At 43.1% G+C, this 17,827-nt stretch overlaps 1 protein-coding gene across 1 annotated transcript in view; it reads left to right on the forward strand.

Moving 5' to 3' along the window:
- The window catches only part of SRBD1 (S1 RNA binding domain 1), a 207,178-nt gene that overhangs the window by 7,517 nt on the left and 181,834 nt on the right, over positions 1-17,827 (forward strand). The window contains exons 4-9 of the mRNA XM_063123963.1: positions 839-1,198; positions 4,019-4,185; positions 6,280-6,397; positions 7,575-7,713; positions 13,143-13,239; positions 14,512-14,647. Of these exons, the coding sequence (XP_062980033.1) occupies positions 839-1,198; positions 4,019-4,185; positions 6,280-6,397; positions 7,575-7,713; positions 13,143-13,239; positions 14,512-14,647 (1,017 nt within the window). The remainder of the gene's footprint in view (positions 1-838; positions 1,199-4,018; positions 4,186-6,279; positions 6,398-7,574; positions 7,714-13,142; positions 13,240-14,511; positions 14,648-17,827) is intronic.

Here is a 17,827-nt window from a genome sequence, read left to right on the forward strand (position 1 = left end):
AAAAGTATACTAAATACAAGTTTACAGCAAAACAGAGCAGATAAGGGGAAAATAACTTGGTTGGAATGTTTCTTCCCCTGAAGCAGCTCCAGCCTTGCTTTTAAAGTCTCCAGGTGGTTGAGGGGTGGGAAGGGGAGCAGGTATAATAGCTCACCCTTGGTGGAACAGTGTTTCTCCCCCTGAAGCAGGAATGTCTGAACCAGGAATGGTTTGACCCTAGTTTCCAACCTTGGTTTGTAGGGAGAGCGTAAAACTATAATTTCCAGATGTTGATGTCATGGGCGATTGTGTCTTAACAAGCCAATAAGTCCACTTTGAAACCAAAAGGGGAAAATAGGGAGCACCTGAGTTTGTTGAACATTGCTGTTGCAACAAACCATGGTTTGCTGGACTAAGAAAGTTAACAGTTGAACCAGGTGATGGAGAGAAATGTCATGAGAGAAAAAAAAAGGCAATCCAGAAGACAGCAGGTGGGTGGGTGGGAGGCCTCATCCAGAGACTTGGCCACATTGTTTGAGCTATGTAATCTTTTGTATTTTATCAGCTTCTCTTCTTAACATGGAGACTGAGTGTGGTGCAGTGGTTGTGGTGTTGGACTGGGACTCAGGAGATCCGGATTCTAGTCCCCACTCAGCCGTGGAAGCTCACTGGGTGACTTTGGGCCAGTCACTTACTCTCAGCCTAACCTACCTCACAGGGTGGTTGTGAGGATAAAATGAAGAGGAGGAGGAGGACTATGTAGGTGGCTTGGGTTCATTGCAAGAGGAAAAAAGTGGGATATAAAATGTAATAATAATAATAAAATGTAATGATAAATGTGTTTTGATTTCTTGAGCAGGACACATCTTTGCCTATTACCGTTCCTGGAGGGAATGAAGGAGGTGTGCCACTATGCCAGCCTAAAGAGGAGAAGGAGGACACCAAGTTGCCATCTCCAGCCAAAAAAAAACCAATGAAAAATGTTGGCGTTGTTCACGGACATCCTGGCCATGGCCTGGAAAACGCTGAAGGTCCCTCCACAAGTACTGCAGCCTGTAAACGAGAAGTGAAGGCAGAAGAGTCTGTAGACGATTTCACCTTTGATGAGCCTCCTTTAAAAAAATTCAAAGCTGCAGCGTGTCCTCAGGGGAATCCTCTAAAACCCACTCCGAGCAGCAAGCTAGATGACGAACATAAAATGAACTGGGACATTGTGCAGGTCTGAGATTTTTCTTCCCTTTCATAACAAAACTTGCATAAACCTATATGGGATAAAGAGGATCTATGGCTAGAGCAGGGGCATAAATTTGGTTTCTATTGTATATAATAGCAGTTCTGGATGTATTCCAGAATGTAAATTGGCCTCTCTTTATTTTTATAAAATAAATTGCATATTTTCCCTCTGTTTTTAATGAAACTTCTCCCGAGCATAAGTGATGGTGCAGGAAGGTTACAATTAGGATTGGGTTTCACAAGAAAATATCAAAAAGAGGTCATTCTCATATTTGTAAGTAGAAGGGAAATTATGATAATTTAAGCACACACACACACACACACACACACACACACACACACACACACACACGGAGTTACATTTCCTCTATTTGAAAACGCCACAGATAGGGAAGATGGTAAAAAGTGGAATATTTATCTTGAAGCCTTTTTTAAAAAAAACATTTTAAAATTATTTTTAGGCTGTCTTTTAGGTAAAACCTCTCAAGGTTGTGTACAGGATAAAAAACAATATATCAAATAAGCAATCAATATATAATGAAATACTCTAAAACACTGTACCCCATGCATTATGGGGAGGCCAGTGAAAACAGGTGTGTCTTGGTTGACAGTTTTTAAACTTCATTCATAAGAGAAATCTGCTGAGTTTGTGACATTTTTATTAGAGCTGTGCTGAATACTCCCCACCCCACCCTGCCCATTCTACAGAAGTGGGGCTGTAGTGGTGAGGTTCTAAGGAATTTATGAGAGGGGTATGGCTTGCTATAGGCTCAGTTCAGACAATACGTTAGTCAACACAGTGTGAAAACTCCACTCAACGGTTGAGTTTTTAGGGGGTACTCCCCACACCACATGTTCTGACTCCACCGTTGTATGACTGTGGGCTACCATGGAGCTGAGCAAAATCCATTGTGATGTTTGATTGACAGATTCTCCTCCCTCTCTCCTCCCCCAGTCCTCCTGATGGTATCCCATCAGCCATGGCTGCAAAAAACCACATCTCCTAGAATGGCACTTGCTTCTTTCGCCACTCTTACCAGGGAACTCTGTAGCCAGGGGGAAAGGTCAACTCAATGCAACAGAAAACTCCTTGGAGCCTTCCATACAACATGCAACACAACGGTTGTGCGGGAACTCTCCTCTGCAGAGTGTGCATATTCATTGTGGAGTGTTTTCCAAAAAATCTGCGCTGTGGGGTGGAGTTTGCCCGCCAGACAACACATTTCACAATGATGGTGTAAAAACACCGAGGAGTTTTAAATCCACCGTTGAGAAACATGTTGTCTGAACTGAGCCATAGTGTTACATGAGATGGCTGAAGTTTCCTTCCTCTTCTTTTTTTCTTATCCTTTTAAAAAAGCCTCATTGAGTTGCTTGTAGTAGGCAGTGAAGCTCTCTGTGTCGCATTCAGGCCACTTTTCCTGTGGGCAGGGCTGAGCCATTCTTATAGCCATTCCTCCAGCATAGTCTTCCAGTACGTAGCCAGGATGTTGCACAAAGGGCCTTGCCACCCATGACAAGCAGCAGCAGTGAGGCTTTTTCTAAACTATATAAAAAAGGGGTTGTGGGCGGAGGAAACCTCAGTCATCTTGTATTATACTAAGGTAAGCCAACTCCCCACCCTGTAAGAATTTCTTAGAACTTCGCACGTCTCTGGGGGCTTCCCTGCCCACACACAAATTGCCAAAAATACCAGGGCCAAAAAGTCTGGGCTGGTTCTAATTTTTATAGATATTCTCATTCCAGTTGGATATTTTATATTTCTAATCATTTCTTGCTTTGAGCTTTAACTTTTTTCTCTCAAACCTCCCCCCCCCCCCAACATGGCCCCTACCTAGTTTGTCAGTGTTTTGACCTGCCCTTTGGCCAGGAGTGGGCTTCCTTTTCCTCCCCACACCTGTGCTTCCTGTTTAATGTCTAGAGGGCCTCAGCTAGGATCACTTCTTCCTTGCCCTCCAGAAGAGAATGCTCCCCTGTGGCACACCCATGTACGCTCACCATCTTGAGGGGGAAATGGAGAGAAGAGATTTTGTTGGGCATTGTACGGCTTTTGAGCCTTTGCATTTTACGAGGTGACTGATCCTGATAAACCGTTTTTGGTGTCTACTGATTTAGCTTAATATGTTCTCCCATTTCGCAATTGTTTTTCTTTTTAATTATTTGGTTTGTATTCCTTGAATTTCATGCTGAACAAATGGCAACTGTGCTTACTAAGGAGGTACCTATGTAGCTATAATTGTTCCTGTAGTATAGGGATTTTCAGCCCAAAGAGCTGAATTCCAATTTTGGAGAAGCTCTCAGGGGGACGCAATGCAGTGGTGGGTGGGGCCAAAGGCGTGAGGCCAAAATACCAAAAATGCCAGCATATTTTAGCGTAAAGTTTTTACTGACAGAAACTAAGCCTTAGGAGAAGCATTTCAGCCCTCTTGAGTGGCGAAGCTTTTCCCCCATAGCTGGGAAACCACCTAATGGTTAGCGGTTAGGGAAAGGGATGTGGACAGGAAAAAGAGGCGAGGCTGTATGGGGAACTCTGGAGGGCCAGATTGGGGTCCCACGAGGACCAGATTTGGCACATGGGCCTGAGGGTCCCCACTGCTGCTTTGGGGGTTGTCTGACCGACCCTCATTGCCTTCTCCACTGCCAGAGAGGAGAAGGAGCTGTTGCTGCTGTTGCCCCACATGTACTTGTTCCCTACTAAGCCCTACTGGACCACACCAGGCTTGTAGTGTTCAGAACTGTCTCCTCCGAGAACATTTGTATTTGATTTGCAGGGTTCTTGTCGTCATCGTCCTTCTTGTTGCTGCAGGTCTTGTCACAAAGGACTGGTATTGAAGAATGGGTGTGTGCCAACATAATCCGCCTCTTCAACGATGACAATACAATTCCATTCATCGCCCGGTATCGAAAAGAGCTTATCAATAATATGGAAGCTGATGCATTGCGTGAGGTGCAGCAAACGATGGAGGAACTCCAGTATGTGGTGGGGCAGGGATGGGGCGGGAAGGCAAAAGGAGAAAATAAATATAAACTGAGCCTCACATTGACCCCGTTCAGATGACACACTAAACTGCGGTGGTTAAGCATTTTGAGCTAAATATTATGGTTTAGCGTGTCATGTGAGCCATGACTTAGCATGTCGTGTGAACGATTCCTAGCCATGGTGGCTACATAACCATGGTTTATACCTGCTCACTAACCATTTGCTGCGAAAGGGTTAGTGGCATAACCATGGTTCAGTGTGTTGTCTGAACAGGCCCACTATCATTTATATATTCTGAAGGTGATGCAGGTGCATGGCCAAGCAACAATACTAATGGAATTGGTTTCCAGGAAAAAAGGTGCCTCCTTTCAACTTGGGGCCTAATTTTGCCTCTGGTCCATTGCCCCTGTACAGGTATCAAGATAAACCATGGCATATCATGGTGTGAATGAATCTAGGTGAAGCTTGGATTGATACCCCCCCACCCCCATTCATTCTCTGGTGGAGCTGTTTTTGATTAACCACAGCTTGTCCTGGCCAAATCTAGTAAACTGTGGCTAATTTTAGCTGTAGTTTGTTGGAAACAAGCCAACTTTAAGGTTATGAAGCTCGCTGGTTTCAACAAACAATAGTTTGGATTTACTTCAGTTTAGGGTTTGGATGTCACACTAAACTGCGATTTATCAAAAATGGAAGCAAAAACTTTCAATTTCACCCATGTGGCCATGCCAGAGGAAGAGAGGAGAGGGGCATAGCATGTGATCCCAAGACTTTCCTAGGCTTATTCCTGCCCTGATAAAACCATAGATTATTGTAATGTCTGTTAGGCTGGTGGAAGCAAAGTGTAAGAAATGCACTACTTTCTATAAAAATAACTTGGCCACTGCCAATTTGTCCAGGGCAGATTGCAGAACCCATTCCAGATTCTGCAAACCACTCCAGAGTTTTCACCGCTGAATGAATTAACTCCAATTCTAGAGGAAAGAGATACCATTCTATGCATATATTTCTTTGGCTTCTGAAGCTGATATTTCTATTGATTAAGGAAAGCAGCCTCTACGCATAGGAGGTCTCCAGGGGAAAAAAAAATTGAAAAATTGGGGGGGGGGATGGTTTTTCTTCCGAGGACCATTTTGGGGTTATAAAATGTTTTCTTTTAGAATTTAAGACAAATTATTGATATATCGTTACCCAGCTTTTACTCCGTCTAAAATGATTTCTAAAAACTATGTAATGAGGACACTTTTCTATAAAGACTAGTGATGTAAAATGTCTGGAAATAATAAAGCCATCGGGGAAAATGTTTTTTTTTAATCCTCTCTGTAAGATTCCCAGCATAATTATTTCTTTCATTCCTTATTAAAATTATTGATGGTGGACATTTCTGCTCTGTTTCCTAACATGTGAGTAGAGTCACTGGGGTGCATTCCTGACAGTAAATGTGCATTCTTGACAGTTTGGGTTTTGTTCTGTAGAGTCCTGTGTTTCCAATGCTGTAGCAGTCATTTAATGTAGTTCTAATCTATTCAGACAATGCTTACACATTTACTGAGTTTGCTTTGAAATTTTAAAAAACATAACAATAATTTTATGAGCAAACTAAATTATACATAAAATAACTTTTATGTTTCTAAAGCAGCCCTCCCAACCTGGGTCCTCCAGCTGTTTTGGACAACATTTTGGACTACCATTCTTTATCGTTGGCCATGCTGCCTGAGGCTGGTGGGAGCTGAAATCCAAACTATCTGGAGGGTCCCAGTTTGGGGAAGGCTGTCTTAAAGCAACGAAGTGACTTTAGAGCTAAAAAAAATAAGTATTGCTTATTTTTCATTTTTTCCAAAATTTTCTTGTTTTTTTCCACCACCACCCCACCCTGCCTGCCTGGGAACCCCACCCCCCTTTCCTCCCCTATGGCCTCAACATTTCCAGAAATTTTATTTCTCTACCTGTGAGCAATGCCTATGAGGTTCTGAACTGGGGTGATACAGAGGAGAAGCATGCAGTACTGGGAGTGGTGTGTCTACACAGGCATTATAGTTGGCAATGAATCCTTTTAACTGACCGCCCTGTCTTTGCTTTTGTCTCAGCGCTGTAGCAAAAAAGGTTAATGGCTCGATACAGAAGCTTAAGAAAGAAGGAAAACTGTCAGAAGGCCTTTTAACTGCCTTGTTGAACTGCAGAACGTTGGAGGAGCTGGATCATGTCGTTAGTATCTTCTTTTTTTAAAAAAGGATTTTCATCAGATCATTTGTGAGCAGTGTCCTTAACATTTGGGGCCTATTGGGCCCCTCTGTGAACTAAAGCTCTAATCCTGTACCCATTTACCAGGACATATGCTCCATTGAATTCAGTGCGGCTTACTTTCATAGGTGTGTGTCCGATTGCACTGTAAGTCTGCACTCTAAAAAGGATTTGACATTGCTGTAGACCGAGAATGAGGAATCCATGGGCAACTCCCCCTCTCCTGGCTTGGGAAGTAGAGGAATCCTCTTTACATCTCCGATGTTGTTATCTCCAATCCCCTTGGTCTGTCCAATTGCCAAATGGGAGGACGAGTGGTGGAAAGGGAAATCCCTTTGTTATCTCCAGTTATAGTTTGGAGATAACATGAGGCTTCCCCTTACTTAGCGCACCCTCACCCTTCTATCTGGGAGGGAAGTGGCATGCTAAGTGCTGTGCACTTGGCTGGTGCTTACAGGAGCTCTTGCAAGTGCTAGCCAAGTGTCCCATATGTGGGAATGAGAAGCAGCAGTAAAGTCAGCTGGGCCGGGGCATGCGGGCCTCTGGGCTGCAGGTAGGTCTGGGGTTGGGGATCCAACCCTGGATCAAATGCATTTCCCCACCTCTGGCTTAGGAAAAAAATTGAAAATGATGAACAAGCTCTCATCTAGGAAGGGTTGTGTGCTGTTGTTAGATCTTTTCACTGATAAAACACCCAACAAGCTCCTGAAGAATCCCTCGTTCCCAGAACACAATTTGAAAAAAAATAAAATTTTTAGGATGCACTTTTAGTTCTCTTTGCTATGCAATCCTAATAAAATTATTTGGAAATAAATCCCAATTGATTTCAGTAGAACTTGTTTACAGATCCCCCCTCCCCTTTTATCTGTCATTTCCCCCCCCCCCGTTTCTTTTTTAAGACGGATGTTATTTAAAAAAGGATTTGAATGTGCTTTTTTCCATATTATTGTCACTTAAAAGCATCCTAAGTACCAATTGGTAGTGTACACGCTTTATATTGTTACTATGATCTTTACTTGAGAAATAGTAAAACACAGAATGATCACAGAAACCATGGCAACGAAATTCAAAATAATGTGCACCCATTTCTTCTTTTTAATGGAATGCATTTCTTACACCCAGTCTGCATTATCTATCCTAGTACACACCATATAAAACTGGAAGCAAAGGAACTAAGGCGCAAAGAGCCAGACAGCTGGGATTAGAACATGCAGCCAATTTGTTCATTGAGAACCCAAGAGAACTCAACCTGTTTTCTTACATCAAGCCCAGTGTTGAGGGTAAGTGCGGACCTTCCTGAAGTGTTGAGGGTAAGTGCGGACCTTCCTTTCAAATACTTAAAAGGTTGTCACACAGAGGAGGGCCAGGATGTCTTCTCAATCATCTTAGAGTGCAGGACACGGAATAACGGGCTCAAGTTACAGGAAGTCAGATTCCAGCTGGACATCAGGAAAAACTTCCTGACTGTTAGAGCAGTATGACAATGGAACCAGTTACCTAGGGAGGTTGTGGTCTCTCCCACCCTAGAGGCCTTCAAGAGGCAGCTAGACAGCCATCTGTCGGGGATGCTTTAGGGTGGATTCCTGCATTGAACAGGGGGTTGGACTCGATGGCCTTACAGGCCCCTTCCAACTCTAATATTTTTTGATTCTATAATTCTGTGATAGTAATGTGATCTGGAACATTCCTATTATCAGGTAAAATAGCTCTGTGGGTTTGATTTGCTGCTTTGTGGAAACTTCAAAAGAGCAGATTCCACTCCTCGTGAGTGGAGGACTGTACTCAAGGATACATGCCAAAGGTTCTGGGTTCAGTCCCTGACATCTCACCTGTCTGAAACCCAAGAGAGCTGCAGTCAGTCAATGCTGAACTGGCTGGACCAATGGTCAGACTTGGTTTACGCCAGCTTCCCGCATTCCTAATAGGCTGAAAATAAGCAAAAACAGTTTAGGAAAAGTGGGTGTCCTACCCCCCTGCTCCCATGACCACACACACCAAATACCATTATTATTATTATTATTATTATTATTATTATTATTATTATTATCATCATCATCATCATCATCATCATCATTACTTACTATTATTATTATTATTATTTATTTTTCTTGTGCATCTAACAAAACAAAAAACAAATTGATGGAAAAAAACAAGTAATGACATGCTTAGAAATACCAATGTTCCAGCAAGTACAACATTCTAAAACAAAGAAGGAGATTATGCGTAAATTTCAAGAAAAGCAGACTAAATATCCATATTTTTATCCATTCAAGAGTGGTGCCTATATACCACCTGTTCAAATGTTGATAGCGGTATTAGGTCCTTAATCCACTGCATTATGGGAGGTGAACATTTATCCTTCCAGTGTGGTAATATCAGTCTTTTGGCTGTCCTAAGGGCTCAGAAAATCCATTTGTGCTGACCATTCGCTAACTTCCAATAAATCGGTAAATAGTTTAGGAGGACATGCACATTATTCAGTATTAAAGAGTGTTCCAATACAAAGTTTATCTGTATCGTGACCTCTTCCTAAAAGGCAACTATCGGGCATTGCCAGAACGTATGGATAAAAGAAGCATTACGTGCCTTACATCTCCAACAATTATGCAAATTAAACAGTCCCTTATTAAAAAATATAACAACACCAACGCAATACAAATTAATCAACAATAAATCTGCACACTCTAATTACTGTGTGTTACAAAACCATAGCTGGCTGGGTCACACAGCCTGTGTGAAAAGGAGAGTTTTAGGAACTGTGGAGGGGGTCTGTCGTAATGGCAGTCAGTCCAGCCTTCCAGATGGTGGGCGATGCGACACTAAATGTTCTACTGTGAGTGCTCCTGAGAGAAATCACATGGCCCCCTCGGAAGTGCTCCCTGCGATGTTCGCAGAGATCGGGCATGGATATAAGCAGTGAGGCAATCCCCAAGGTAACTTGGTTTCAAGTTCTTTAGGGCTTTATGTGTGAACAACAACACCTTGAACTAGGCCTGGTAGCTTATTGGCAGCTGGTGCAGTTGTTCTCGTAAACTTGCTTTCGGAAAGAGGCCGCAGGTAGCAGCCTTGCCGCTGCATTCTGCACCAGCCGCAGCTTCTGGGCCAAGCCCCAAAGCAGCCCTGCATAGAACACATTACAATAATCTAGACTTGAGGTTACCATTGCCTGGACCACCATGGCCAAGCTATCAATATCCAGTTGCCAGCACCAAAACGGCAGGTGTGTGTGTGATGTTCCACTGTTCTCTCTCGAAGACCATATAACACCGGTCTTAAAGGAATTGCACTGGCTGCCTATACGCTTCCTGCTCGAATTCAAGGTGTTGGTAATGTCATTTAAAGCCCTAAACGGCTTGGGACCTCGATACTGGAGAGAACGCCTCTCCCTATATCTACCTGCCCAAAACTTGAGATCTGTTGGACAAGCCCTCCTCTGTGTCCCACCAATGTGAGACATAAGCTATGGTGGGGCATGGGAGAGGGCTTTCTCTGTTGTGGCACCCCAGCTGTGGAATGCCCTCCCCTTGGAGGCCTGACTGGCGCCAGCATTGGCTTCATTTCGGTGCTAAGTTAAGACATGGCTTTTTAACAAAGCCTTTGATAGCTAAATTTCACCAAGCCCCTGCACATATTGTTTTAATTGCTTTTACTGTTTTAAAATTCTATACTGGTTTTAGCTTATTCATGGTTTAATTTGTTTTTAGCTGTGTATATTTATTGTTTTATATTGATTGTATGATTTATTTACACAGCCTGTTCATGTGAGCGAGTGAACAAACCAGGAAGTCTTCCATGAACTATGGCTTCTCGTTTCATCTGAACTGGAAAACTATGCTTAACAGCTTCAGATCAAGCTTAATATCCAAGTTTAATATCCTGGCTTGTTTGGAAGCTGCTGACCAGTTCTGCAAAAATGGAAAGCCAAAGTTAATGGACGGCTTCCTGGCTTCTTCACGTGCTCACAAGAGGCAACTGCGTGTGTGGCCAAAAGGCTTGTTCCTATCTCGGCTTATTAAACATCCGTACTACCGTCTGAATGCAAACAACATAGCTTGGTTTGAATGGCATATTCTCTACTTGGTAAGGAGGCCGGAGGGGGAAGTTTGCTTGAGTTTGAACACCTTTGCTGTTATTGCCTTAACTCAGGGGTGCAAACTAGGACCATATCTGTCCACGTTTCCAGAGGGCTACACCCCCTTTTCCTCACCCACCGCCTTTCCCTTAACCACCCATTGTTTGGTGGTTTCTTGGCTTTTCTGTAGCTTTTCCCCCATTCTAAAAAGTTGGAAAACTTTTCCTAAGGTTTCATGGCTGTCAGTGAGAGCTTTAAGCTACAGTATGCTGATTTAGCCCCACCCTCTTTTGCCTTTGGTCCTGTAATGTGGCCCCTGAGGGCTCCTCTAGAATGAAATTCAGCCCTTGGGTTCAAAGAGCTTCTGCACTCCTGCTTTAACTGTTATCTTGGAGAATAGCTTCTAAACAGGCCCAGAGAGCCTTGTTGAGAATCACCTGCAATTAGGACCCTTGTTAATTTTATACATAACTAAATTGATCGCAGATGTTGCAGTACAGGATGGTAAACATGTTCTATTTTGTGGTGGAGAAAATGACTGTTGAAATAAATGGTCTTTTTTTGTTGCTACGTCCAACTCCGAAGTCTCTCTTTATAGCTTTGTGTCTCTTAGTGTAATTATAGATAAATCTGTAGGGGGCAATCTTAGACAATAAAACGTGCTGGATTTTATATGGTTTTTTTTCTCCAGCGGAGAAACTATTAAATATTTATTTTCCGGTTTGACTTTAAAGAGTTTTTTTAAAAAATAAAAAGGCTAATATTGAGCAATGTTTTGCTGGGACAAACTCGAAATTTGTCCCCGTCAGGCAAGGTGGGAATATTTCAATTATTCCAACTCAGTACTGAAGGCAATATTACTGGATAGCTAGGTACATCCTAGGGAGGGGCCATGGCTCAGTAGCAGAGCACCTGCTTTGGATGCAGAAGGTTCCAGGTTCGATTCCCAGCATCCCCAGATAGGGCTGGAAAACTGCCTGAAACCCTGGAGAGCCACTGCTGCCAGTCAGTGTTGACAATACTGGATTAGATGGGCCAACAGTCTGACTCTTTATATGTCAGCTTCCTATGTCCAAAATGTACAGCTGGAGTGCACAACCTGGGAGTTGCATGAGCCCCACAAAGTCTTAACTGTGCCCCCATTTGGGTGCCCTCCCTCCCTCCCTCCCACAGTGATCCTGATACAGACAGCTCTTTCCATGCTGCTGCTAGCAGTGAGGAAGGAGCGATCTGTATTGGGATTGCTAGGATGTGTGTGTATGGATGTGCGTGTGGCCAGCCCCCAAGCCCAGTGTATCACATACAGCCCTCGGAGCCGAAAAGCTTGTGCACCCCTTGATGTAAGAGCACATCCTGAGTGCTGTAAATCAAAAGGCCAGCTTTACCCCTGATCCATCTGCCTTATGCTTCAAATTACTCTTTCCTTTTGCTGGGCCAATGCACCATTTGGCAGTGGGGTCCAGAGTGCAGATTGATAGAAATGCAAACTAGCTGTTGTCATTTTATTGAACTGCTATTCCACTTAGAGAAACAATGGTCTGGGGTGGTGGTTGTGGTTCTGATGTTTCCATTCCAACACAGTTTCACTTAATGTCACGGCAATATATTAATAAAAAAATTGGCATCTCAAAGGAGATGCGAAGAATTTTCAGGGGAGGTACAAGGTCCTCTTTGGTGACCAGTTCATCTTCTTCGTTCATTGGGGGACATGTATCCAATGTTGCCACCCACAAGCTGCCTTTAGCTGCCCCCCCCCCCATTCCCCACTCCCATTGCAGTCCCCTGTTCCACATGCCAGACCTTTTCTCAGGGGAGCTTTTTTAGGTCATACAAGGGGCTGTAGTGGGATGTGATAGACCAGCCTTTCTCAACCTGGGGCGCTCCAGATGTGTTGGACTACAACTCCCAGAATGCCCCAGCCAGCTCTGGCTGGGGCATTCTGGGAGATGCAGTCCAACACATCTGGAGCGCCCCAGGTTGAGAAAGGCTGTGATAGACGATCCCTTTGTGCATGCTTTCCAGCTTACTAAAAACTGCATCATCATAAAACAAAACCCTGCAGATCAGATAAGGACAACTGGACACAACAGTTTTGACAATCTTTCTGTTGATTTCAAGGGAGGGAGTTACGGAGCAAGGTGTCACCTCTAAGAAGTCTTTATCCTGCAGACCTAACAAGTGTACTTCAGAGGATGGGGCGGGGTGTGTGTGGGCATGTAGAGCCATGCCAGATCTTAAGAGACAAGCAGAGTCTTTGCAGGAGTCAGATATCTCTGACCAAAACCTTACATACTTTTAAAGTTTCTAACTGTTGACCTTGAGGATCCAGAGCTGAAGACCCTCCAGGTCTTAGCTGTGGGTATTGCTGCCCATGGACTTACCCTGACATTGGTTTGAGGTCACAACAGTTTTTTGATTAGTCTGCAATTGGCAGTAAAATCAAGGTGGGGTTTTTTTTGGTTTTTTAACCACCTTTAACTGTTGGATTTTGTAAGTTTCTCTGAGGGCTCTGTGCTGTCATATTGGTCGCTTGTACACATTTTGAAACAAATAAAAATATTATTATTATTATTATTTATATAGCACCATCAATGTACATGAATAATAAAATAAAATGAATAATGCTGTTCTTTTTAGGGCTTTCTACTGTCGAGGAAGTAAAATCTGGGGTGCAGCACATCTTGGCTGACATGATCGCTAAAGATAAAGAGACGCTGGATTTCATCAGAGATCTGTAAGTATCTTTGTTACAGGCGGACTGCATTCATTATAGGGCACTGCATTCTTATTTTGTCAGTTCCTGTGGATTCACCTCTGTGTGTGTTTCTGTGCAAGAGGCTTACTAAGCATTGATGTTGGGTCTGATCAGCGTCTGCAAAAACAACAACAACCCACCCATCCATGACCAAGTACGTAACAGTGCTGAACGTGCTCTCAAATCCTGTAGTTTTTAATCAGGGATTTGTAATGCAGTCATAGTATGCTTGCTTTCCCATACTTTGAGTTAACACACACGGAAAATACACACCCATATCACACACCCGTACAAAAAGATTCTAGCAAAACACACACATAAAGCACGTGGAGCCCAGAGGCACTTTACTGCACTTTTGTTTCTTTTGAAAATGTATTTTTAATGGTGTTTTCATTCTCTTTCTATTCTTTTATTTGATTTATCCACTGCTCCAAAATTCTTGAATGGGGAGTGATATATAAATATTGTAAATAAATAATAAATGACTTTTGGACATAAAGATGGTACTGGAGGCTGGCGCTTTGCAGCATGCCAGCTTAACAATTACAAAAATAATACATTAAAAAATCAGGAGGAGTAGGGAGCCTGGTGGGTGCCAAAGGAGGTGTCGGTGGATATTTGTCGCAGACCAGTGTTCCGAGGGGATGTAGGGAAGCATAATAGCATGTTTTGAGGAGAAGTAGGGGAGTGCAATATCGTGTTCTGAGGAGGTGTAGGGGAGTTCAATAGCATTCCCAAGGAGATGTAGGGGAGCGCAATAGCACGTTTGAAGAGGTGTAGGGGGGTGCAATAGCATTTCCAAGGGGATGTGGGGGAGTGCAATAGCATGTTTTGAGAAGAAGTTGGGGAGTGCAATACCGTGTTCTGAAGATGGTTCCTGATTGGGGAAATGCACGTTTCATGGAGCAAGTATGAAATATGCACCAGACCTTGGTCATCAATGGAAAAAAAGATGCTGGTAGTCCAGCAACTAGGATCCATCATGTTTAGACAGTGACTATGATGGGATGTAGTCAAATCCTGGAGCAGAGCACCTGGATGGAAGGAATACATGCAGCTACGTAGCAGGTTCCAGCTTGGGCCTTGTAGCCTCTCTAACTGCACTCCTTACGAAAATCTTGTTTATTTTATTTTAATGTAATATATAACAATGAGAACAATTGTCAAGTCACTTCATCACACACGAATATTGCTGTTATTCATGTGTAGGGGGAGATTCTATTCACTTTTCTTTTTCTTTTTAAAACATAGATGTCAAAGACATTATACTTGCATACAGTCATCTTTGGCAAAAGTGAACTCCAAAAAAGCCAATGAGAAAGACGTCAACAAATTTCACTTGTACCAGAATTTTTCTTGCAATATAAAGAACATTCAGCATCACCAGGTATGTGCATCATCGTAGTATAAGGAAGATTAAAACAAAAACAGAACAACAGAGAAGAAAATAGAAAGCTGGGCAGTCTGTTTATCTCCTGTAGAAAATGTATTTCCTGATTCATTTTCGTATTGCCTAATATAACCTTGTTTTCTTGGAAAAAAATAACAAAAAAAATCCTGTCGACACTGGCTGGATTCACGCAATGCAACAAGCCAGAGTATGGGTTGAAAGTGGTTGTCATTGAACTGTGGGTTGCTGTTGAATCATGAGTTGTTCTCTTTTGTAAACTCATGGTTTGTTAACTACAAACAGCCCACAGTTCACAGTCCAACAACCAACTGTGGATTCTTTCTCAGATTGTAATTGTACTTTAAAAAAAAGGGGGTAATCACCAGGGTATGTGAACATTTCCAAATATTTTCTTTTCCTGGACCACTGTTGTATTTTATTTATTTATTTATTTATTACATTTTTATACCACCCAATAGCCGAAGCGCTCTGGGCGGTTCACAAAAATTAAAACCATAATAAAACAACCAACAGTCTAAAAACACAAATTCAAAATACAGTATAAAAAGCACAACCATGATAAAACGACACAGCAGAAATTGATATAAGATTAAAATACAGAATTAGAACAGTAAAAATTTAAATTTAAGTTAAAATTAAGTGTTAAAATACTGAGAGAATAAAAAGGACTTCAGCTGGCAACAAAAGGAGTATAGTGTAGGTGCCAGGCGGACCTCTCTGTACATGATGTTAGGCTATTACACAATCTGTGTTTGGACACGGCCTACCCTCCCCCCTCGCTAAAGTGCTCCCCTCTTCTTCATCATGGAAGGGAGGAGGAGATCAGGAGTTTCTGCCTCCCACTTTAGATTAACCGCAGTTTAGCATATATTCAAACTTTAAAGTGTAGTTAATCTTAGTTATGGTTAGTGAAAACAAGCCAGCTTCATAAACTGGTTTAAAGCTGGCTTGTTTCTACTAAGCATAGTTAAGATTAACCACAGTTTGTCTGGGTTCAGACAGCATGACAAGCTGTGGTTAATCCAAAATGGATGTGAAAGCTCTTTGCAGCTGTGCCAGAGAGGTAATGGGTGCCGGGGGGGGGGGGGGGAGGGGAGCATGCAAGCCCAGGAGGGAGGCTAGGCTTGTCCTTGTAATGCAGAACTATGGTTTAGTGTTCAATCTGATCCAGCCCATTATAATGTTTTATTCCAGGCAGTCACTGGCTAGGGTTGTTTTGTGACCATGCTTCCGACCTGTGGATGCTTTTGGTCTTGAGATGGGGAGGTGGTGCTGGAGTGTGGAGGAGCCCACTTGCACCCTAAGGTGAGGGGTTTGGTGGTGGCTAGCAGAATTGTGCCATGGCCGCAACTCATTAACCCAGTAGTCCTTTAACATGAACAAGCTGTTTCTCCAGAGGTATGAGGGAACATGCCTTGTTATTCCAGGACAGTGGCTGAGGAAGGACGAAACATTTAATAGTTTCCTCCTGGGACTGACAAGAGTTTGTTCTCCCTCACTTTTGAAACATGCCCTCCTCCTTTTTGAGTTGTGCCCTAAGCCCCAGTTCATTCAGTTTTTGTTCTGCCGTTTTCTAAATCTAACCTCAGACATCTCGGCTGATGTCGTGTCTCCTGTGTCAACCGTTGCTGTGCAGAATGGCTCGCAGAGCATCCACATGATCGAAGAATGCTCTGAGCCACTCGACATTAAACCTGTCACTTGAAATTGGTCTGAAGCGGCAAGAAAAGGTTAGATAATTGTAGTTAAAGGTGACCTAAAAGGATGGTTGTGTGCGTGCGTGTCTCTAATAGAATTGTGAACTTCTCTTATGTGCTATAGTTTCCGTTTCTGAGGTGAAAAAAGATGTTCAGTACCTTCACTCTGTGGAGATGAGTTCTCCAACTTAGTGCCTGTGGACACCCCTCTTGGCTCCCACCAGGCTCCCTTTCCTTCCTGATTTGTATTGTATTTCTTTAAATTTGTTTATTTGATTTTCAATTGGGAACCTAGCATGCTGCAAAGTGGAGTTCTGCCTTTCAGCGCCATCTTTTTTGTTGTTGTTTCACAGAGTGGTTTTGTATTTTGGCGCTCAGCCCCCCCCCCCCCTTTCCACTTTTTACTTGGACAAGTTACTTTTCATTTAGTCTCACCAGCTTGCTTTGTGGGGAATGGATGGTTTTGTGACTGGCCGTGGCCACTATGGTACGCTTTTTATGAATGGAAAAGCCCCCCCCCCCCCCGGATCCCAGGGCAGCCATTTTATGAGACAGCTCATGACACTTTCTCAAAATTTCAAATGTGCCACTGACCCTAATAAATTGGGACTCCTGATATAGAGGAACATAGTTAAAAGTCTGTTGTTTCTTATTCTAGAAACATCATCTTCTAGACAAATTCCTGTTGACTTCTAGCATCTACTCTGGGACTAAACACCATGGAGTCTCAGACCTGATAAAACATTTCCCAGTTTCATAAACATGGTGAAGAGTTTACCACCCTCCTCTGATGCCTGCCCTGAACCCTCTCCATATTTCGTGCTCATATTTAAATTTTCTACAATGCCCTCAGTGTAGCGTTGCTTTAGGGCATTGTGGGAAATTAAAATGGTGCTCTGCTTGGTGCAAAGCAGGAGAGTACTGACACTGGGTTAGCCCAATCTGGTGTCAGAGGGGACCCACCAAAGGACACCCTGCTGAGCCCCCACCCAAGCCTAGAGTTAACCCTGGTTAACAGATTTGGAGCATTAGAGTTTCCGTCCCCATGAATTTCCCCCTTCCATTTTTAGATTTAACCATGGTGCAGTGTTACGTCTGCAGCAAGGTTAATACCAAAGATATAGTGGGATTGCATCTCCCATGAGTCCTAGGCAGCATGGTCAATAGTGTGAGGGCATGATGGGAGTTGCAGTCCCACAATACCTGGAGGGCTACACATTGCCCTCACATGGTTAATAACTGCGGTTAAGTTTGTACCAGGGTTTTTCAAGCCAGCTTTAAACTCTAGTAAGGGAATGCCATGTTGCAGATAATGCTGAAAAGGAAACGATGTGGGAGATGAAGAGAAGGAGCGTCTGAGACTCTTGAGGCACTACTGATCTTTTATGCACAAGTAGAAGATGAGGAAATGTTATGCCTGCCTTGGATTGGAGTCTCTGGAATGTGAGTTCCAGTCTGT

This window comes from Elgaria multicarinata, chromosome 4, assembly GCF_023053635.1.
Source record: "Elgaria multicarinata webbii isolate HBS135686 ecotype San Diego chromosome 4, rElgMul1.1.pri, whole genome shotgun sequence".
NCBI lineage: Eukaryota > Metazoa > Chordata > Lepidosauria > Squamata > Anguidae > Elgaria > Elgaria multicarinata.